Here is a 24880-nt window from a genome sequence, read left to right as displayed (position 1 = left end):
CCCGTTGCCCCATTTTGGTCTCATCGGACACCATATAGAAGAGCAGAGTATTTTTTGGTTCAGTAGTTACCATTGTAGATGAACTTCAAAATTTAGTGTCAGCAGATACCAGAGCGGAAGGAAGTTTCAAGGTAAAGATTTCAAAAATTTTGAAATAAAAACAAGAAGCAAGCAGATCAACTTAGAAGGAAAAAAGTTCAAACAAGCTTCAGCACAAATCAATTTGTCTTGTCTGATTGTCTGTAGCTCACGTTAACTATTAGGACCAAATAAAGAAATATTTGACTTTTTTATCGCAAAGTCTAAGCAGTAGCAATCTCTATGCAGTTTTATTCCTCGTTCTTAAGAAAAACGCGATCGCCCATGTAAAACATTGTAACCAAAACCAATCAAAAGCCACATGCTTACTCTACTAAATAGAACATTTTGATTTTCCTGATTTAGCAATTATTTGATGGTGTTTGTTGAAATAAAGAAACAAGCGGTTATTTTTCTTTTTTTAGAGATAAAATTAGCTAGATTTAGCACAAAAAAAACGCTAGGATTCTTTTTTCAGTAAAGATGCTCCCTATATTTCAACAACAACACAAACTCCGGGGCCGATAAGCCTCATAGCGCCAAAAATCCTGTTTTTTAACTTTGAAGTTTGCGTCGCTCCGGTTTCGAAGCAATTTTTACCTGTACGAAAAAACCAACAAGAGCAAGATGACAAAGAAGAACAGTCAAAGTTGTCAGTACGCGTTAAAAAAATTCAAAACTGCAGAGCTGAGTTTGAAAACCAAGCTGGATCTCTTACAATCTGGAATTAAGCAGCAAAAGAGTTTCAGATCACTCACCCTGCTGATCAATAAAGCAAAGGCAAACGTTGACGAGCTGAAAACAACATTTGACGCCGTTTTAAAAGAAATTCCGAAATCCAGCAGCACTTCATCTGTCATGGAGTATTCAATGGAATATTATGGACATTCAAACCTTCTGTCACGTCTAGAAACATGTGAACACGAAATTGACAGTTTAGATGAGGATACGCGATGATGTCAGTGTAACAACTCAAACTACTGCCAGATGTCCAACTTCACGGATATGCTCACCATGAACGAACGAGGTTCCGGAAGCAAGCAACCCAGAGAGTTGGTCATTCGCCAACAAAACGCCACTTCTCCCACCGAAATCAGAAAAACCATGCCTGTTTTTGTCTGTATGCCTCATAACCAAACCAAAAGTTGCAAAGTTTTTAAATAGCAACAACAAGAATCCCCTTACTATTGGAATAAGTCAAGCAAGTTTACTCAGACCAATCAACAGCAAGCAAAAACACAGCTAATTCTAAAACAGAAACAAAACACTCAGATAAAAGACTTGCGAAACCTAAGACGACCGTTGCACAAAACTCCAGATCGTTTTGCTCTCAGTGATACAACGTTCTCGGCTGTTGATCAATTTACAGTGAACCACCAGCGGCTTAGAGGAGACAATGATTAAATCCAGCCACTTAGTTTTGTCAGCACGCAAATTAAATTCAATAACCATTTTCTTCAGGAAACCCTTAATAGTTATTTTCTGTCAAAAAATATGCTACCTGAACTTTCTCGAGATATCGCTGAGGAACAATTTCAGCCGCAAATGTTTCAACCAATGAGCATGTGTTGTTCCATATACCAAGGAACACATAATCGCCGCTTGATGAATCCCAAATCTGTACTATTTTACAGTCAGGGAAACGTATAGAATCTAAATTTTGATCTGCCCAAGACAAAATAATTATTTGAACTGATTAACATAATGATAAATTTTAATCAGTTTTCTGATACTTCTTCCCAAAAAGCAAACAACTTTAAACGTCTAACATAACTTCTTTACCACTGATTAATAGATAAGAATTGAAAAACACAGAAAGATCACAAGTCAAAACCGTCGGCAATGAGACCCTCAACTCATTCAGTTTTCAACAAATCGCAAATCGCTTGTTCAAAAAAGATAAATGAAGATGTCCCCATTGCTTCTTCAATCTCAACATTTCTCCCACAAGCAATGCCTTCAGTAGAGCGAAAACCCGAGTAACAAATTCCACATTCACATCAAATTTCCAGCGTTTTACATCCAATATCAAATGACACTTTCAGAAACCTCCATTTAAAATCAATTTTTTACCGTGGACCTGTAACACAGCTCCATATTGGCAGAATCTAACAAGTAAACACTCAAGCAAGTTACCACCTCTTATTACTCAAAACTTTACTGGAAACCCATTGAAGTACCATGAATGGATAAATTAGTTTTTATTGGCTCGTACACAACAACGCCAGTTTTACTCACTCACATCCTATAACCTATTTGCATAATGAAGTTACTGGAAAAGCAAAAGATGTCATCCAAGCATATTCGTGCGATTCTGCTTATTATAGCACAGCTTTAACCGAACTCATTTTATTTTTTGGAGATCCTACAAAAGTGGTGAACGCCTTCATAAATCAATTGATAACCTGGAATTCCAATAACGGCAAAAACCAGCAAAAATTTGTTGCCTTTGCTTTGTTCCTGGAACGTTTAGTGCAAGCATTCCAATACATGGGATGCACAGCGGACCTAGAGAGCGCCACACTTATGAAAAAAGCTAGACAAAAAATCCCGAATAACATCATCCTCAAATGGACAGAGCCCACCGTTACTTCAATCGAAACACCAGATACTTTTTTGAACTTCAAAATAGTTAGAAGTTCCACAACATGTGTACAGTAATATACACCGCGAAAATTTCCAGTAAAATAAACTTCGTAGAAACAACATAAATAAATCTGGGAAATTGAACAACAGCAATAATCACGCGAGAAAGGTAGGTATCCAAAGTTCAGGATTTCCGGCACAGCCAAATAACAGAAATCAATCAACAAAATTAAACAGTAACGGTACTGTGAAACCACTTAGCACTCCACCATTTCCACCCCTGAAAAACGCAAACCAATCAAAGTGTTCTTGCGAAAAATGTCGAGCAAACCATATACTAGCGACCTGTCTTGATTATCAAAAATGTATCCCAAGCCAGCAATTAGACATTGTTAACAAGAGCAATCTTTGCTCGAACTCTTTCTGCAATAAACAAAGGAAGCAAAACTGCCCCTCAACAAAACGCTGCCACACTTGCAGTGGATACCACCATACAACACTGCCTGGCCCTGGTAAAATTATCAGGCGTTCGCCAGCTGCTTTTGCCACCAGCAATTCCACATGTGCAATTGCTACCATCCATGAAATTCAGCCAGTCAAACAGCAATCTGAACCAGGAAATAACAGCAACGCAAGCGTCTTGTCCAAATCACAAAAAATCCGCTACGGACAGTCTTTTGCAAAAAAAATCAGAGTCAAATTCAGCGCGCTAATTTGAAAAATTCCTACCAAAATTGTAGCCTGAGCAATCTAGAGTCCACGCCAAAGAATGGTTCGAACAACTTCTACTTATCCAAGTATCATTTCTAAACGGCAAGAAAGCTTTCAATACATACGCTCTGATTGATGCAGGAAGCATATTAATTTTCAAACTTGACAAAAATTACAGAGTTGTTTGCTCTTCCATGCGAAGATCAAGAAGCCACTACCCTTAAGTATCTTAACACAGAGCATGATATGTCACTGTCAAAAACTTCTGAGTCAGTGACGATTGCACCCGACAAAAATTTGGAGAAAAATTTTCAAAAAACAACTATTTAGAGCACTCACTGTTTATAAGTAGAACCAGCTCATACAATCGAACTCCATATTAGCAGAGCATTCGAACAGTTGCGTCACATTCACTTACCAGAAATAGCTGCAGGCAAATTCGATGCCCTTTTGGGAATAAACACTCTTGCTGTCACACATCCAATTAAAGTTATCCCGGCAACTAAAAACCAGCCCTTCGGCGTACAGAGAACGCTTAGATAGAATCCAAACGGAGATTATAAAAGAATACAAGAGCAACCCAGACAGCGATCTCACATTATCACAAAAAGGTGCAACAATCAGCCCCTCGATTAGTTGCTTGAGCAATTCTGGAAAGTTGAAGCCGAAGGAACTCAACCGGAGAGTGAATCTACGATTCCCGATAACATGGAAGCCCTCGACATATTGAACGAGACAATCATCTATAATGGTGAGAAATACGAATTAGTACTACCTTTGAAAAACCATTGAGAAGTGAAAATAATTAACTCGCAGATATCAACCAGCTGAAAAGTCTTCATAAGCGACTCAGTAATGATATCCAATTAAAAAAGTTTTATGAACAAACTCTCACAGCAGATCTTCAAAAACTTTATATCAAGCCTGTTGAAATGCAGCAGCCAGAACCCAAGAAAATTTGGTTTTTGTCTCATCACCCAATCCAAACAATCCCGGAAAAGTGCGCAGTGTAGGAAATGCTGCAGCCAAAATTAGAGGCCAATCTTTGAACTCCAATTTGATCACAGGACCAGATTTGCTGAACAAATTGGTAGGTGTCCTTCTGAGGTTTTGTGAAAACCTAGTTGCCATTCTCTCTGATATTGAAGGCATGTTCATGCAGATAGCAATAGGTCATGGGAAGGAATCTGTCCAACGAGTTTTCTGGTCCAATGAGTTCAGAAATGCAATAACAGAACTGACTGTTTTCCAATGGAAACCTTAGAACAATTTCCCTGAAATGCCAGTGAGTATACAAAAAGCAAAATGTCAAAATGTTCAGCTTAGTGTCAACCATATTCGGTCCTCTCAGAATTTTGTCTCCGCTCACAATTAGAGTCAAAATGCTTTTACAACAAGTCTGGAAGCTAGGCAAGAAGTGGGACGAACCACTTCACGCCGAACTACATTCCAACCTAGAAAAAATCCTCGGTAGTTACTTCACAATGCCTGTATCGAAATCCCCAGTTGGTTGAACACTTCAACGAATCAGCAAAATAATCAACAACTTCATGTCTTTGCTGATGTTTCAACTGTTGCATTGGCAGCAGTCACTTACAATAACACTCAAAAACAGGACGAAAGTTTTTCAAATATTTTTTTACTTGGATAAACTCAAAGTTGAACAAATTTAAAAAATTAGTGTGCCAAAAATAGAACTCGAAGCTGCCTGTTTGGTACACGCCTCTGCACCTTGATACTAATGGAAATGACATTAAAAGAGTCTATTTGTGGACCGAGAGTCGTATTGTCTTAGATTTGATCAGCTCAACTAAGAAACAAATTGTTTTCGTCGGGAACCGATTGGAAGAAATTAGGAAAACAACTAAAACTGATAAGTGGAACGACGTATCACAAAAAGGTGCGACAATCAGCGCCTCGATTAGTTGCTTGAGCAATTCTGGAAAATTGAAGCCAAAGGAACTCAACCGGAGAGTGAATCTACGATTCCCGATAACAAGGAAGCCCTTGACATATTGAACGAGACAATCATCTATAATGGTGAGAAACACGAATTAGTACTACCTTTGAAAAACCATTGAGAAGTGAAAATAACTAATTCGCAGCTATCAGCCAGCTGAAAAGTCTTCATAAGCAACTCAGTAATGAAATCCAATTAAAAAAGTTGTGTGAACAAACTCTCACAGCAGATCTTCAAAAATTTTATATCAAGCCTGTTGAAATGCAGCAGCCAGAACCCGAGAAAATTTGGTATTTGCCTCATCACCCAATCCAAACAATTCCGGAAAAGTGCGCAGTGTAGGAAGTGCTGCGGCCAAAATTAGAGGCCAATCTTCGAACTCCAATTTGATCACAAGACCAGATTTGCTGAACAACTTGGTAGGTGTCCTTCTGAGGCTTTGTGAAAACCTAGTTGCCATTCTCTCTGATATCGAAGGCATGTTCATGCAGATAGCAATAGGTCATGGGAAGCAATCTGCCTTACGAGTTCTCTGGTCCAATGAGGTCAGAAACGCAATAACAGAACTGACTGTTTTCCAATGGAAACCTTAGAACAATTTCCCTGAAATCCCAGTGAGTATACAAAAAGCAAAATGTTCAGCTTAGTGTCAACCAAATTCGGTCCCCTTAGAATTTTGTCTCCGCTCACAATTAGAGTCAAAATGCTTTTACAACAAGTCTGGAAGCTAGGCAAGAAGTGGGACGAACCACTTCACGCCGAACTACATTCCAACATACAAAAAATCCTCGATAGTTACTTCACAATGCCTGATGTCGAAATCCTCAGTTGGTTGAACACTTCAACGAATCAGCAAAATAATCACCAGCTTCATGTCTTTGCTGATGCCTCAACTGTTGCATTGGAAGCAGTCGCTTAGAATCACACTCAAAAACAGGACGAAAGTTTTCAAATATCTTTTTTGCTTGGAAGTTGAACCAATTAATAAAATTAGTGTGCCAAAGATAGAACTCGAAGCTGTCTGTTTGGTACACGCCTCTGCACTTTGATACTAATGGAAATGATATTAAAAGAGTCTATTTGTGGACCGAGAGTCGTATTGTCTTAGATTCGATCAGCTCAACTAAGAAACAAATTGTTTTCGTCGGGAATCGACTGGAAGAAATTAGGAAAACAACTAAAATCGATAAGTGGAATCATGTCCCAACTCGTATTAACCCAGCCCACCATGGAACGCTTGGCCTTGGGTCACCAGAAAACCCCCGAAATGGCTAACACCACCACAGTTTTTGCAAGAAACTAAAAGTTCTAGGAAAGATGTGAAAAAGATTTCAACCGTGTGTGCCATAACCAGAAATAAGAAAACACCAATCAAACCTCTTCTAGACCCGAACCGCTTTTCAACATGGAATAAGCTACCTTTAACCCTCAACTGTCTTCAATTTAATTCACATATCTAAAAAGAATAGTTCAAACAAATGTCAGTACACTAAAGATGGTTGTTGTTAATCTAAAAGTTTTCTCTTAAAGTTGTCTCAATACAAAGTTTTCTCCTCAACAATCAACGCAATAAAAAACGAAGACAAAATTTGGACGCCAAGAGCAAATTGAGAAATTTGAATCCAATAATTTGCCAAAATGGACTATTGCGATCTAGTGGCCGTCTCCTATTTGCTCCATCAGAATTGAAGAGCGAAATATGCCCAATAACCTTGGACGCAAAGGAAAAGATCGCGAAACTGTACCTTGAACATGCGCAGAGAATTTGAGCTCTTCACGCAACAAAACTGTTCAAAGTTTTCGTTTAACAACATTGCTACGTCATCGGACACACTCCTAGCAATAAATTACCGATGTTTTCTGTGTCGTCGTTTTGACACGCAGAATGTGCAACCAATAATGGCCCTACTTCCTGCATTTCGCTTCCCAAAGAAGAACCAATTTTTCGTTCACCAACACAAGACTGGATTTTTTGGCCCGTTTTTTATTGACAACAAACAATGCAAAATCGAGAAACACCAAGTACTTTTTTACAAGCCTCGTTACGCGATCAATCCATTTGGAAACTTGTCCAAGTCTAAATACAGACACTTTCTTCAATGCATATCGACGGTTCATCTGCAGAAGATGCCTTTCTACTTTGTTTTACCACTATAACGGAAAAACATTTGTCGGCGCCTCCGAAGTGCTGAAGAAGTCGGTTAAAGCCTTAGACAAAGACTAGATTTATAAAGTCCTAGCTGAATTCATAACCACATGGAAATATAAGCCACAGTACGGCACTCATTTTAGTGGCGTGTGGGAGCGATCGATTCAGAGCGCCAAGAGGAGACTCTTGATCATTCTAGGACGTAAGTGTCTCTCCTGGGATGTCTTTGAGACAATAATGGTTGAAATTGAAGGAAACCTGAATTCCAGACCCTTGACAAATGTTTCCGATCAGCCCTACAGTTTCTCACTCCTAACCATTTTCTCATTCGACGCCTGTACAGTTCTGTGCCACCCGGAAACTTTAGAAATCAACAGCCAGCCAGTTTCAAGAACGGGAAGCACGTTCAGCAATTGATGAACCACGTGTGGCGGCGTTTCATTTTAGAGTACCTGCTGACGTTAGTCAAGAGACGTAAATGGATAGACAAAAACCAAACTCCTCTGAAAATTGGAGATGTTGTGTGGGTACTCAAAGACTTGACAACGAGAAAAATTTGGTTCCTTGGAAGAGTTGTGGAAGCATCCCCTGGACAATATGATGAAGTACGAGTTGCCAAGGTAGAAAACGGCATACGGCTCGTTAGTGAGTCCTGTCGCCGGCCTCGCACGGATTTTTTCTCCGTAGTTTTTTAATTCAAATTTTTGCTCGGGTCTTAGGAAGCATGAGCTACATCCACCCCATTGGTGTTATTACCATTACAGTATTTTATTTTCAATTATGTAGGTTCAAGGATATCGGATCAAGCGACAATCAATATGATTTTCAACCCCTGCCCTCTTTCTTGTAGCATGTTGCCAATGACCTTGGGAACTCAAGAAAAGCATGAAATTTGCCGATGATTAAACTACAGCCAAAAAACCTGAGAGTTAGTCTTTCCCGAAAACATCTGAAAAGAAGTCGCAACCAAATGAGAGCAACCAAAAGTCTAGAATATATGTTTCATTACGGTTTGTAAACAATTTAGTTAATATAGAATTTCACGAATGAGTTCAAATCCTGATTATTTTGCATAAGTTTTACTCACAAAATGTACGACTATGAAGCCGTAGGGGATTCCGAACACCCATCCGAAGTTGGCAGCGAGTGAGGGCTCGTCGCTGTTGGTCAGGAATTCTTCGTACCACCAGTCAGAGATCAACACGCTGCGATGTCGCACACTATCACAATACAACAATCTTGAACTATACCTTGGCCGAGGAAACTATATCTGAGCGATATCTGGGCATTTTTACTTTCAATTTTACGGTGAAAGTGTTAAATTTATTAACTGCAAAATTATGTTAGATTATATTATTGCCGCAAACTTGTTAACTTGACGACGCTAGTTACCATTTGTATTTCATAAAGTTTTTGTGTCTAAAATAAAATTAGCAAACCTAAACGCATATATTTATAAACTTTAGCGTTTATACGCGTGGATCTTGCACAAATTTGGCGTTTCTACGCGTAGATTTTCAACAAACTTGGCATTTCAAAGAGCTGATGTTGCAGAAATTCGGCGTTTCTTAGCGTGTTTCTAGCGTTTCTTGCGAAGCGCTTAATACTGGAGCACTTAATACGGATAATTATTACAAAAAAGGTCGCAATCTAATGATACAATATATAAAAAATGTTAAATTTAAAATCAATGCAAATACTTAACTCTTAATCAAGCAAGATTAGCTCTAAAATGAGCCTAATTATGAAATTAAAGATAAAGTAAGCAAAGCAATTTAAAAGAAAGTGAAAAAAAACATTGAGGCTAGGACCTATCCAGCAACTGAGCTAAAGTTCTCTGAAAAATATTTCACGCGAACTTCATCCCATCCCTTGTACCCCATCCCCATAATGACGGACAATAACACCATACATTGATTGAAGAAATCAAAAATTCGAGTATTAAAGATTTTTGCAACTCTTCATGTAGTAGGATAAAGACTGTCTCAGCAAACAAAATTTTTAACTCCGTTTCACATCCATACCCAGGTTGAGGTCCCAGACGGAAAGTCGATATGTCGAGACCGTCCCAGACGGAAAGTGCTTATGTCCAGACTTTTGTGCGTTCATCAGACTTTCGTAGGTTCATGTCCAGACTTTCGTGCGTTCACCAAACTTTCGTGCGTTTATATCCAGACTTTCGTGCGTTCATATCCAGACTTTCGTGCGTTGACCAGACTTTCGTGCTTTCACCGGACTTTCGTGCTTTCATGTCCAGACTTTCGTGCGTCCATCAGACTTTCGTGCCTTAAACAGACTTTCGTGCGTTCTCTAGACTTTCGTGCGTTGACCAGATTTTCGTGCGTTCATGTTTAGATTTTCATGCGTTCACCAAATTTTTGTGCGTTCATGTCCAGTCTTTCGTGTGCGTTCATCAGATTTTAGTGAGTTCATGTCGTCAGTTGGATGAAAGTGGAACTGGAAAATGTTGAAATGAGACAAATGTAGTGCAAATATTGACAATTTTCATTTTAAGTCCATTTTTCTATATGATGGACCAAAAATTCTAACCTGGGTCTGGACGTATCGACTTTCCGTCTGGGACCTCAACCTGGGTACCCTGGCGGACAATTCGCTTCCCACAAAATTAAAAAATTATTGTTGGAATAAGTTTAGCAAAAACCTTGACCAATTTTTTCTTTAATGAAACTGACCTAGTTTGAAGAAACCTAACAACTCGCTATGAAACCCAACAACTGTCTCAGTTCAACCCGGAAACGTAAGCAGCTTTTGAAAGTGGATTTTCTAAGGATCAGTGCTAAATTAAACGCTAATTTAACTAAGACAAAGGTTCTACACTGAGGAGCGCAAAAATTATACGAGATGTAGAAAGGCAAACAAAATGTGAGATGAGATTTAACAAGGAGGGTCGGTAATCTGCGATCGCACAAAAGGTTCCGACCACGCTCATCCAAAATTTTAGCATAATTGTCTACCAAAAAAAATTTGTTATATGAATGAAAAGATAGCCTCCAAAGCAAATAACTCAGTGGAGTAAAAATTGATGCATTATATTGATGAGATATGCCAGTATTAAGAAAGCGAGTCAAAACAAACAGCAAAATCAAGAAACAACAAACATTAATTTTATCAAAAAATTTCTGTCCATTTAATTTCTGTCTTAACAACAAAGTCAAAATAGCGTCAGATAAAACAGAAAATAAACAAAAATAACTTGTAATTAACCGGAAAAAACATCAGATCAGTCCATAATAAGGGCTTTGTGTTAATTAGATCATAAGGAACAAAATCAGTAAAATTGAAAAATTCTCTTAATTTTTTTTTCAAAGAACAATTTATTTCAAAGTAATGAAAACCAGCTGAAATATACCATTAGTTTTACTATTACCAGTGTCTCTAAAGGTGGTAAAAATGAAGTGTCGGTAATCAATTTTTATGATATTACAAAAATAACAACAAACAGACACCAAACAAAAAATCAGATATATTTTGATAGAAAACGCATTTTAAGCCGTAAAGTCATATTATGGCCCTCAAAATATGTTCGATTGCACCTTCTTCGAACAACGATATTGTATTTTGTGACCTCTCATTAATGAAACCAGGTAACAGGTAGACAAAACAGAAAAAATGTAAAAAAGGAAAAATTCAAAATTAAGTAAAACTTGTTTTTTTTGGAAAAAAACTTCTTTCCAATAACATGAAAGCCATCAATTAAAAATGAAATAAGGAAATAGGTTCGTGTATTCTTCCAAAAGAAGCCCTTGAGAACTGCAATTATCCAGAATATATCCTACCTCTAGAAAAAGGACGTAAAATATGACAAAAATTAAAAAAAAGTTTTACTTTTTTTTGATAAACCAGAGTCGAAGCCAGTAAAGTCATAACGAATTCTTTAAAAAATTAGATGATGTGAAACCAATTTTTTGACATCTTGCCTTGACAACAATATTTTCATGTTTGGTCTGTAAATAACGAGTTTAGTTAACAAACAAACAATAAAAGGAAAAAAATTTCAAAATGTTTTTTTTAATTTTGGAAAAGAATTGTTTTCAACGTCGTGAAAGCCATCAGCTATCTACTAATATCAGAATATCGGCCTATTTTTTTCCATGAAAAGCCAATGAAACCGGGTCATTGTACAGGAAATTTCAAACGACTTAAAAGACAAAGTAAAACCGACAGTTGATGACAAAATTAAAAATTCTTCGAGAAATTATTGTCGAAGCCGTTAAAACCATAATTGTTATCTCTAAAGATTTTAATATTATTGATTGCGTTTCATTTTCAACACCAATAATGTGATTTATGAACTGACAATAACGTGATAACGTGACAAAACTAGAAAACGTGAAAAATGGGCAAATACCTGAAAACAAAAGAAGATGTGAAATCTAGTAGTATCAAAGCCAGAAAACCATAACCGAAGTTGTAAAACCGCAAAAAAGATTGAATATTAATCAGTAGAAAGATCAAGTTTTCTTTCATTGCTGACACTAAGCTACAAAATAACCAAATTAATTGAAAAATGGTGGCAAATTTCAATAAGCCATTATTTATTTAGAAATCAAATATTTTTTAAAAATCAAAACGACCATAAGCTTTCAAGTAATTAATTAGATACAATAACTTGGAGCGAATTAGGAAGCAAATTGGAGCTATCACTAGTGAGCTTTGATTTGTAATGTTCTGTTATTTATTTAATACATAAAAAAGATCGAACCTTTTTTTTAAAAAAGACCGATTGATTACAATCTGAAATAATATTGGATTGTAGCAGTCCAAGTTTGGTCCAAAACTAGCTTTGCTAATGTTGTTCGTCCTTTAAGAACACTTGAGTTTTTGATTGTTATAGGTACAGACATTTTCGTAGTAAAAATTTCAAAGTTTTTATTACGGAACACTCGCAACGGAAGTTGAAGTAGAAACGACACCCTTTTAAGTCTAGAAAGATTGGGTTAGTGTTGTTTGTGTGTCTACCTCCTGCTAATTTAATCAAAGTGGACTAAAGTAACTTACTTTGTGCTGTTTTTGATGGAAAATTCTGAATTTTGAAATATTTAGCTAGAATTTTTGGAAAAAAAAAATTAAAAAATAGCCGACAATTTTTTTGTCTTTAAAAATAAAGTCAACAACACTTTCTTCTAAAATTTTAGCAAATTTTAGCAAAGTTAGTAAATTTTTAGTCAAAAATTCCGGAAAATGTGAATAAAATTAACGGAATTCACTCTATTTTCTCAAAATGTTATACCTCGATAACTCCCTGTAAAAAAAAATCAAAAAAAATTTTTAATTCCATATTCTACACTGGGCAAGCTTGCTAATGATACCAGTCTCAACTCTCTGCGATGAATATATCGATGTCAAAATTGTCTGAACAAAAAAAAACAATTTGAGTATATAGTTCCTCCCCCCTCAAGAGGGGTCGGAGCAACTAGCGTTGACAAGTTAGAAAATTCACCTCAAATGTTGTAAGGAACGGCACTATCTACGCTAAGAAACGCTATTTTAAATCAAATCAGCGCTTGAAAATGGTGATATTTTCTTTTCAACGCGTTTAAAGTATATGCTATGTAAATTCAACGCATTCTCCGCCAATTTTGGCATTTGTTAGCGCTGATTTCTCGGCCCGGGAGTTACTGATAATAACTAAACCGTAACCACAAACTAGTAGCCAATTTGCGTATTGAAATCTGAGAGCCAGAGCAGTGAGCATATGAAAATCGCATCTTGCATAAACATTTTTGATGCTAAAACATTTTCCTCTAATTTTGCGAAAGAATAATTGAGATATCATAAAACCATCTTACTTTGGTTTTTTCTTCTCTTGGGAATCTTAAATTTGATTCCGTTAGGCAACTGTTGCCGAGACTAACGCTCGACCCGGGCTTTTTGAGACTTGCAAAATTCTAATTAGAGATCTTTCGGCTTTGTGATACTTGCAAAATTCTTATTGTAATTTTGGCTTATGTAACGGCGATGGCCGAATTTGCGACAGAGGGTTGAACCGACGAGCAACAAATAAGAATTTTAGCCCGCAACCCGACTGCACAACAATTAATTTGGCTAAACAATTTCGTAAGATGATTACCAATAAGATCGGATGTTGGATACACATCTTTGGAGCACTGTGCGGATCGGTTGATAACGTGTCTATCAGTATTTCTGTAACTACATTTGTAGCAGTGCCACTGCCGGCATCGGGACCGTAATGAAAAAAGGGGGGAAAGCAACCCAAATTAAACTGAAAATAGCTCAAACCCAGGTCGAGGTGTCACCGCCATTCAACGCAAAATTATGTGAGACAAGCGGTGATTGCGATGAAATTACATAAATTCACCGCTCAGAAAATATTGTTAAAATTGTGTGAGATCAGTATTGAATGCGGTGAAATTAATGGGGAGTAAGAGAGGAATTGTTAAATTTAACCCTCCACTAAAACTCCCTTAATCTTACATCTTTTTGACACTTTTTTCTAAGCGGTGAATTTCACCAATAGAGTAAGCGCTGAACTTACAAAAAAGTCACCACATTGCACCGCTAAAATTTGTAATTTCGCCGCTAAAAATCGCAAAAAAATTCACCGGGCATGTTTAACAGAAAGTAGAGTGAATTTAATTTTATGCAAAACAAAAAAAATAGAAGTTAGTGAGAGATGTTGAAGTGAGAGATGAAATTCACCGCATTTCACCACAAAATTATGTATTTAATTTGCGGTGAAAAAACAACTTTTCACCGCTTATCTTACATATTTTTCCGTTTTTTCCTCAACCCGGGAATTGTCAGTTGCTTAAATGACTCGAGACATTTTTCCGACAGAATTATAGCTATTTCATGTTTAATATTGACATTTTAATAGATGTGCCATCTTCATTCATGCAGGTAAAAAAAACAAAATTCAAAATGAGGCAAGAATATTGCGAGAAGAATGGAAGAACTATGCTTTCTCTTGCAAGATTTCGAATTCTTTGATCACTAGGGGACTTCCTTTGCCAATCAAAATTAAGGGTCGGGTTCGGGTAAAATTGTTATTTTTGTCGGAAAGTATGCGGTTCCTTATTAAGGCCAGATTTTCTTACCCAGGTTGCTCATCATACACAATTCTTGGTAGTCATATTAGGTCATATATGATTCCTAGTATTCATACAAGGTCATATATTATTTGTATGATTTCTTAGTAGTCATACAAGGATCATATATGATTTCCTAGAAATCATACAGGGATCATACAAAAAAATTCAAAACCTAAAAACTGTTTATCTTTCATTTTCTTTTGATGTTGAAAAAATTTCCCGGAAATCATACAAGGTCATATATGACACATAAAACATTGATTGGTTCGACAAATTCCCGTATAATGTAGTCGGAGTACATAATAAATTATTATATCGCATTTGCATTCCACGTTTGATTCTTTGTGTGGGCGAAAAAAATAACTTTCCAACTTAACTATATTCAGAAAACGATTTTGAGGTTATCTGCAAAAATTTTTGCAAATGTTTTTTTTATAAATGAGCATTTATAGGTATAAACTGGCTTCAGAGAATAGAAATCCATTTATGTTTTTGGACTTACTGTTTAATTGCGTGCCCAACTGTGCATATGATATTGTACGTTTGGGTCTTTTGGCGGATCACAAGGTGATGCCGTGGAATCACATAAGTGAGTCCCTGCCGAATGAAATTTTTAAAAGACAGAAATGGTTTAAAAATTTATGAAAAATAGATGTATGATTCTTGGTATTCATACTAGGATCATATATGATTTCTTTGTAGTCATACAAGGTTCATATATGATTTCCTAGTAGTCATATATGATTTCTTAATGGTCATACAAGGATCGTACTAGGAAATACGTTATGATTTGTATGATACCATATATGATCCTTGTATGACTACTAAGAAGTGGTGACCCGGGTAGTGGTTTCATCAAAGTTACTAATCTCTCCATTTTCATGTTGAAACTGATACAGTACTAACTTGTACATGATGAGAGCTGGATAAAATGCGAAGAACATGTTGATCATTCTGTCTCCACTGTGTGGCACCACACACCATGTGCGTGTGAAAAATTCCGGCTACATAAAAATTTCATTTTACTGCCCGGTAAAAGTCCCTTAGCGTTAGAAGGTTAAGGAACAACCAAATGTAAATCGATCAAAAAATCGCTTTGAACTCAAACTACTAATCGAATTAAATAACGCTTGATTAGATGGTCGATGATACCTGCCATTTGCATGACTAAAAACAAAACAAAATCAAATAAGAACAATGATTAGTTACAACCAAAACTCATTGTCTGTCTAATTTAAAGAACTTAATAACAAAGTCAAAATAGCCTCAAATAAAACCTAAACTGAAATAATCTTTTAAACTTTATGAGAAAAGATGGCCTGTCTTTATTGAAAAAAATACTGGCAGACAAATTTTAACCAAATGTTTGAAGTCTCATAACTCATTATGTTTAATTATTGTTTTCATTTGTTTTGGTTTGCAGATTTCAAGATGTAGCTGGACCTATTTAAAGCCTTTGTTTGACAGCTAATGGTTTTTTTTATTATTTTTGAAGTTAGTTGTTTTCACCCAGTTAGTTGTTAGTTGAAATAAACCCAAAACGGGAAAGTAAAAAAAATACTTCTTTACTTATTGAAAACAACTAACTTCAAAAATAATCAAAAACCATTAGCTGTCAAACAAAGGCTTTATATAGGTCCACCTACATCTCGAAATCTGCAAACAAAACAAATGAAAACAATAATTTAACATAATGAATTAAGAGACTTCAAAAATTTGTTTAAATTTTGTCAGAAAATGGTGTCCGAGCAGTTAAAATCGCAATCCATTCACTGAAAACGGTACATGTAAAATACTGCTACTTTTTCAATGTTTTTAATGTGATATTTCACTGTTATTAATGGGATAATGCGACCAGACTGCAAAATTTAATTTTGCAAAAACGTTCAAATGTCAATGAAAAGTTATGAAAACTCGTAGTTTCAAAGCCAAAGAAGCACTAATTAGAGAATCGGAAGGAGAATGAGGACTTCAATCTAATTTAATTGAACATAATGCAAACACTCTTCTTTGCGCAGGTTACACAACAAGGTGAAAAAAAGGATAAAAATTAGCACAGCCCAGAAAACCGATAATTTTTTAAACACAAACATATTCATTACAATCATATGCTTCCAACTAAAAAACATCAATTTTCTCTAACTCTTAGCCTCCTAAGAAGCCAGTTGGAGATTCCTTTAGTTAGATTGAGTGCAAACTCAACAAATTTGCCACGAAAACCTGCATAAATCAAAACACATAATAGAGTGTTGAAGCCAAATAAAGTTCAAACATTTCGCCAAAAGTGAAATTAATATTCATTCTTCTGGTCTGTAATTAACAAAAAAAAAACAAAAAAGGCAATTTATTTTCAAAAAAGAACAGCGCTTCATTTCAATCCAAATATTTTTTCCGAATTTTGAAGAACCAAGATTGAACCAAAGTTTGCCTTGCTAATGCTGCCTTTTCTTTTATACGGTTTTCTTCAACAGGTTTGTAAGATAACTGATTTTCCAAAAATCTTCAGTATATCAAAATTAAATGATCATGTTTGGGTAATTATCGACTCGTGCCCACAGAACTTTATTATATATCATCTGAAACCAATAGGAAGTTTCATTAATTACTCCACAGAAAACGAATTAGATTCTCGATATATTGGATCTTATATGTTGGAACTTAAATGCTCGCAAAACTGAAAAAATCATTAAATATAGACAAAATTTGCTGCCGGAGCCATAAAAAATGGTTAGTTTTTTGAGATAACATAATGTATAATAAATAGGCTTCAATAGAACATACTTGATCTCTGAAAAGGAACTTTAAAGGAGAACATGCTTGTCTATAATTGAGATAAAAATGCTCCACAGAAAACGAGTTAGATCCTCGATATATTGGATCTTATATGTTTGAACTTAAATGCTCGCAAAACTGAAAAAATCATTAAATATAGACAAAATTTGCTGCCGGAGCCATAAGAAATGGTTAGTTTTTTGAGATAACATAATTTATAATAAATAGGCTTCAATAGAACATAGTTGATCTCTGAAAAGGAACTTTAAAGGAGAACATGCTTGTCTATAATTGAGATAAAAATGCTCCACAGAAAACGAATTAGATCCTCGATATATTGGATCTTATATGTTGGAACTTAAATGCTCGCAAAACTGAAAAAATCATTAAATATAGACAAAATTTGCTGCCGGAGCCATAAGAAATGGTTAGTTTTTGAGACAACATAATGTATAATAGATAGATTTCAATAGAACATACTTGATCTCTGAAAAAGAACTTTAAAGGAGAACATGCTTGTCTATAATTGAGATAAAAATGCTCCACATAAAACGAATTAGATCCTCGATATATTGGATCTTATATGTTGGAACTTAAATGCTCGCAAAACTGAAAAAATCATTAAAAATAGACAAAAATTGCTGCCGGAGTCATAAGAAATGGTTAGTTTTTTGAGATAACATAATGTATAATAAATAGGCTTCAATAGAACATACTTGATCTCTGAAAAGGAACTTTAAAGGAGAACATGCTTGTCTATAATTGAGATAAAAAATGCAAAATAAAATTTAAAAAGACAGAGCAAAAACACACTCCAAAATATTTGCTTCGCAAAAAATAATAACGAGAACAAAACTGGCATTTCTTTTGCTGTGCGGCTGTTAAAAAAAGGAAGCTTCCAAAGTGTTGCGTAACAGAATTTTAGTCACAAATCTTAGTTACTCAAGAATTGATTATGAGTTTTGATAGAACACTTTCCAAAGAACCGGAGGCAGAAGTAGACCTCACCTGAGTACACTAATGTCAAAGCTACCCGTCTTTTTGGACAGAGTGGTCTAAGGCAGCCTAATCATTACCATTTTCATTTAAAAAAAGGAAAAACGGCTCAATTTTTAAAAGTTTAACCAGAATTTTAGCCGAAAGAGTCAGAAAAATTATCACAAATTTTCTTTTATCTGTAAGCGTTAACCTTAAAAAAATTCGTCATTAATTTCATTATACTTTTAGCTTGATCCAAACTTTGGCAAAAATTACAAAAAATGATAATAAAATAATGCAATTGAGATTTTTCTTGTTAAGAAATAAAATCCGCCGAAGTGAACAGAAAAGCCGAGACGTTTAAAAAATCTGTTCAAATCAAAATTTTACTCAACATTGGAGTCAATGTTTTTGTATTCGAAATTGGAGGGTACAATTTCTGTAAAAAAGAGTGTCTAGTGTTAAGGAAAAGATTCAGAAACCAAATTGCCCGGCTGATAAAAAACTGTCTTTGTTCATATGTTCAGAAATTTTCTTTTATCTTTAAGAGTTTACCCGAAAGCGTCACTTTCTTCAATAATTTCATTATAATTTCAGCCTATTTGATCCAAATTTTGAAAAAAACTACGAAAATGCCATTAAAACAATGCGATTGAGGCTTACCTTCATAAGACTTAAAACCTTCTGAACTGGCAGGAAAAGAGAAGTTTCTAGAAAAAAAATCTGTTTAAATTGAACTTTTACTCTTGACAAGTTTTCTAATGATACTACTCAAAACTCTGTATGATGAATATATCGATCGGCAAAATTGACCTAATAAAAAACAATTGAGCATATATTTTCTCACCCAATAAAATGATTCGGAACAATTATGGAATCTCAGTAGCTACCGAGGGAAGATCCACATTCATTCTGCCTCACAGAGTTGACCCAGAAAGAGGCGACTTCAAATAATGTAGAACTGATCAAATTGTATTACACGACATAAATATGTTAAGTTATTGACTGATTACAGCTAACAAACTTGGGACACGATTTTAAGTAAAAACAAGCGGATTCTTTTACATCTCTTCCTACTTTCACACCAATTATTAGCTTATTTTTTTCGAGTGTTGGTTTACCATTTTTTGTCAGTTTTTCTTGGGCTTGACTCAAGAGGCTTCTGTTAGCGAATTTTAATGCGATTGTTCCAATCGAAGACTTTTTGATTGTGTTCAATCCACTCAGACCCGTACTGTTCAACAAGTATTCGGTTTTGAGCAAATTTCTGTATCAATTGAAGACAACTCCTTCCAAAATTCAGTGAGAGCAATTTCAGAACAGTATGTCAAGATCAAGTAAATTGAAAGTTTGATATAGATCTCGAAGAGTATTTGAGTCAAAGTTTTTGTAATCAAATGCCGAGCGTACAGTTTCTGTAAAAAAAAGTGTCTTGTGTTAAGGAACAGCTCCAAAAACCAAATTGCCTTGCAGATAAAATACTGTCTTTGTTCATATGTGAATTGACTTAGCTTCAATTAAGCTTTTCAGCAGATTTAGAAAACACGTTTGCAACACAGAAAAACCTATTTTTTACGATTGTCCGGGTTCCCTTTCCTAAAAATTGGGGAGAGAAAAGTTAGAATAGTTCCATTGGAAACGTATTTCGGCCAATACAGTGCTTAATAAGCATGGTATTCTGTATCACTAGGAATTTTGCACCAATTTTTAGAGTCGACGCAGAAATTGTTTAAGGTCCAACTGGTTCGCTAGGATGAGCTGATCGATGAAAACCGTGTAATTCTTGCTTCGTAACAGGTCTAAAGATCAAATTATAACAAAGTCTGTAAACAATCGTACGAAAAACTAGAAATATTTTTGGGGTTTGAAATCTTTAATTTTCTCTATCATCATATTGTAGAACGTTTGCTAGGATAATTGTATTATATTAGTAACAGAAAAGTCATTTAGAAGAATTTATGTGATCAAATTTATTTTTTGCTTGTCAACAAATTTCTTCTGATGCTTCAGCCAACCAGTATACAGATAATTGGAAAACGATGTCTTCTGCTATATGGCCCAAAGATATAATAATGGGCTCTTAGCTTGATGGTGTCATTCATTAATGGTTTATTTAAATAGACTGTTGCCAGTTTTTGATCCTTGGAGTAGCTTGAACCAAGACTGTTAATTGTACCCGGGTCGAGGCCAAATGGTTATCTTGTAAGAACTTGCAAGTTTCTGGATGAAACTTACAAGGCGATGCATCGCCTTGCAAGTTTTTCTTCCAAAAACTTGCAAGTTCTTACAAATTAACCATTCGACTTGCAAGTTCTTACAAGTCAACCATTCAACTTACAATGCTCTTACAAGTTAACCATTCAACTTACAATGCTCTTACAAGTTAACCATTCAACTTACAATGCTCTTACAAGTTAACCATTCGACTTACAAGTTACTTACAAGTTAGCCATTGGCACACACACCACACATCAAACGCACACCACGCACGCACACACTCGTGCGCACACACACACACACATAAACGCACACATACACACGCACACACACATACACACATACGCACTAAACCGTAAATAAAACGTTGCAAGACTTGAATGTAAACGGATGGTCGGAAAAAATAGAATCTGGAAGAGTGTGAAAAGGGTATAAAAATGAAGGGCCACTAAATTGTTTTGAGAAAATAATGACATATGAATTTGAAAATTTAATCGAAGTCAATATTTTGGGAACATTTTAATAAAAACTACCGTGAAAAAGCTAATTGAGATCTAAAGTTTTTTTATGAAGTTGCCAAACGAACTCTCATGAATTGATAATTTTCAAAAAGTAACCATTTTGTCTACTTAGTATTTTGTTATCCAAGCAGAGCAACTAACTCCCACGCGCTTTCTACGGTAAATGACTGAATATTAAATTGAACTAACCAATAGGAGTTGAGTTCGACCGGAACGAACTTGCAAGAAACTTACAAGTTAGCCATTCGCCTTGCAAATTCTTAAAAAATAACCATTCGACTTACAAGTTAATCATTTGACTTGCAAGTTCTTACAAGTAAACCATCTTTTGCAAGAAACTTGCAAATTCTTACAAGTTAACCATCTTTTGCAAGAAACTTGCAAGTTCTTACAAGTTAATCATTCGGTCTCGACCGGGGTATGGCAAGAAAAAGTTATCTAAGAACGCTTTTTCCTTCTCAAAGAGGTATTTACATTTTTTTCTCCAAACTATCATGAATTTTGTTTTCACTTGTTATTTGACCTATTGAAATAGCTGAAATTACTAATTTATTTTCCGTGCATTATGAACTGATGCAACAAAAAAGCTGTTTTTCGAATTGTTTTTGCTTTCAATCCAAATGCTTCCAAAGTTTTCCCTATTTCGCGAATAAATCACATCTTGGTTGGAATTAAAAACTTTAGGAATAAGCAACATAGCACCTCCGCTCAGCTTGATTTGTTTGTTTTTTTTAGCATCGAATCTGCGTATATTGCAACATACAACCAGTGTAACTGATAATGAATCAAATTTGCCTTAATTGTGATTATTTTACAATGTCCGACAGTTCTCACAAAGCTCGTAGATAACATTTAACATTTACGTCACTATAATTGCTATTGTTGTTTGGCGGGTGAAGTTGAGGTCGTTTTTGGCTTTGAAACGTCGCAAAAGATTTTCGACGTTGCTTGTAACTAAGGAAACATTTCCTGTTAGAAAAGGCAGTAAATACACATGCAAAAAAATTGGATACCATTTGAATAGTTTAAATGGGCATTCACGCAAAAAGTGCAATGTGGTTAATGTTTTTGAAGTTTTTAATCCATTGATTGAGAGGAATCACCTTGTAAATGGAATTCTTTTGATTGTCGATTCTTTTGATTGCTTACGGAACACTTGCTTGAACTCTTTTATGATGCTATTTTTGGCCTCATTTTCAGACTTATTTCGTAATGGAATTATCTCACACATTGTCATCATATCATGTTCAAATTCACTACCACAAAACCATAACAAATTGTGGAATACTGTGGTAATGAAGCATTTTTATTCAATTTATCTCATCTTCAATTTTCAGAGAAGTTATTTTTTGCTCAAGTTTGCATGTCCCTTGTTTTTTCCAGGGTTTGGGTTTTTCGATAAGCAGGTGTTGGGTAGTTGTTGACTCTGAATTTAGTTTTGCGATGAAGCTACTGCCATCATAAGCTGAATTTATTTGAATTTTATAGTTTTTAACTGATTTTTTAAAATACATTTTAAAAAAATATCACTGACTTTTTGAGTCATCCAGACTTTTGAGAAAAAATTGCGCGTCCTATTTTGAAGCGTTTTTATACTCTCTTTTCAATCTTCAACCTCTTTAACGGTTGTAATGCTATATAATTACAAAAATAGATCATCCGTTTTTGATTTTTGTCCTTGGTTAGTTTTAATTTTTTGTTGTCCGATGCTTCAGTCTCTTTAATGAAAGTTCTTCTGTCCACGCTGGCAAGAACTTCATTTATGTAACAGTTTTGCAGCAACGCGAATGCCAACATTTAAATTTTCTCCAAATTTATAGAGGTAAATCATAAAAAATTGTAATTTGTTCTGAGGTCAACGTCCATTTGATGATTGTTTGCTGCTTTTTTTGGCGTCTCCTTTTGATGTAAGTTCTTTTTCACAGTTTGACATAGCATTCTCGACAACTATTCTTTTTTACAGTTTTTTTTTCAAATCAACATAAAGTCCCAACATATGGGCTTGGATGGACTCGAGAGGGCCACTTGAGACAAAGTTCGTTCTAAGGAACAAAATAAGTTCAGTTCAAAAATAAAACAGGTACACTACAGATGTCGGTTTCCTGACGCTGTGATATAGCCAACGTGTTTTTGGTACCTTCCTCGTTGACATACAAAATGTTCAACTGCTATGTGTCATAAAATCTTCTCGAACAACATTAAACGGCTTCACTTTTTCATTGATAATTGTTCAGGTTTTTCTCAACAATTAGACTGAATTAGGACAAAACTTATCACAGCAAATATGCCAAATGTTTAAAAAAACGGAACAGAATGAAAGTTAATAATATGATTCTAAACAATTCTTTTAATGGAATCGAGTACTAGGTGAGTTTTAGGTGCTGCCAATTGAGGTAAAGTAAAATTGTTTTTAGTTAACTGATGCCAATTTTTAGCAAAAAAAGTCTCGCCGAAATTACTATTTTTTGAAATAGAACAACAACAAAACAAACAACATTTTCAATATTTTTACAGTTTTCAACCAGATTGCTCAGAAACCTAATTCTTGTAGAAACAAAAAAAAACGAGCGGCTGGAGAATTTTGTGATCATGGGAAGATATTTTGAAGACAAATTTATGTGAGAAAATAATAATTCAGATTGCAATAAAAGCCGAGGAAAAGCAAAAACGAAAATATTTCCTGAAAATTAATCGCCAAAGCCAAATATTATTCACACCCGTTTTTAATTGGGGGAGCCAGATTGCCGCACTAGCAGCTGACTGGAATTAATCTGCTTGATATTTCCTAATATTTTAAACGAATAATTACTCAGCCAAGACAAAATTCTTTTGACTTCTTAGTAATGAAGGAGAAGCAAAATTAAGGTAAGAAAAATATCCATTTTTTGTATTTAATCAATTTATTGTCAAGTCACTTATTAATTTTTTTCGCAAAGTATTTCAAAATTCAACCAAATAAAGGTCTAAACTTTTATCTCCTAAAAAATTGTAAAGGAATCTAAGAATTAAATTCACGATTCATTTGAAAATTCTTCTCCCAACGTTTTTTATCTTGCAGAAAAATTAGAACACTTTTTCAATTTTTTGAAATTTTAGGAAGCTTTATCATTCAGAAAACATCTCTTCATGCGATTAACAAAATTATTACAACGTGGTAATAATTATCGTTACAAGTTAAGTGACTTGAGTTTGTTGGGTACGCTGTCTTTTTTAAGATATTTTAATATTTTTTCGAGAACTTGATTTCAATGAGACATCAAAACAGACTAGCGAATTTAATCAGACTGCGGTCGTGAGCGTAGTAGTTCAGTTCGTAAGATTAAATCAATCTGCTTTCAAAGTGGAGAGAAAAAAATGTTGCTGTTTTTGAATGCGAGTTTTTGCCACATTAAACAGCTTGATTTCCAGTTTTGTCGGTTTTTACAACAAATGATTTTAACAGACCACACATGTGTTGTATAACTTTAAAGTTTTTTCCATTTCATCAAAGGATCTTGTTGACTCAGGCTCCGTTTTTTTAAATAAACTATCATTATATCATTGGTTTCATGAGATTCGTCCAGTTTTTCATCTCTTCTAGTTTGCGTCCCAATAAGCAGTTATTTTATGATCTAATGAAAGAGTATTTTAGTTGCCTATTTTAATGAATTTTTTGCCATTTATTTGAAGTAATCTTTCGCAAATCGAGTGCCTCAAATTTTGATATCTCTATCTGTTGACCTTTACTTTGCCATCTCATTTGTTTTCCCAAAGTTTTCGTTGACTGTCTATGTTCTTCTTGTATAAACGTTTACTTAACTTCTGGCCAATAGTTTATGAAATTAATCAACAGTTT

The 24880-nt window shown here is 35.0% G+C and overlaps 1 protein-coding gene across 1 annotated transcript in view; it reads right to left on the bottom strand.

The window, feature by feature from the left end:
* The window catches only part of LOC142348515 (uncharacterized), an 88900-nt gene that overhangs the window by 13668 nt on the left and 50352 nt on the right, over positions 1-24880 (bottom strand). The window contains exons 7-8 of the mRNA XM_075399891.1: positions 15464-15561; positions 8572-8704 (exon numbers count right to left, since the gene is read on the bottom strand). Coding sequence (XP_075256006.1) covers positions 8572-8704; positions 15464-15561 — 231 coding nt within the window. The remainder of the gene's footprint in view (positions 1-8571; positions 8705-15463; positions 15562-24880) is intronic.

The sequence above is a fragment of the Convolutriloba macropyga genome, chromosome 1 (assembly GCF_964194025.1).
Source record: "Convolutriloba macropyga chromosome 1, txConMacr16.3, whole genome shotgun sequence".
NCBI classification, from domain to species: domain Eukaryota; kingdom Metazoa; phylum Xenacoelomorpha; order Acoela; family Convolutidae; genus Convolutriloba; species Convolutriloba macropyga.
This window is presented reverse-complemented; position numbering and strand designations above follow the sequence as displayed.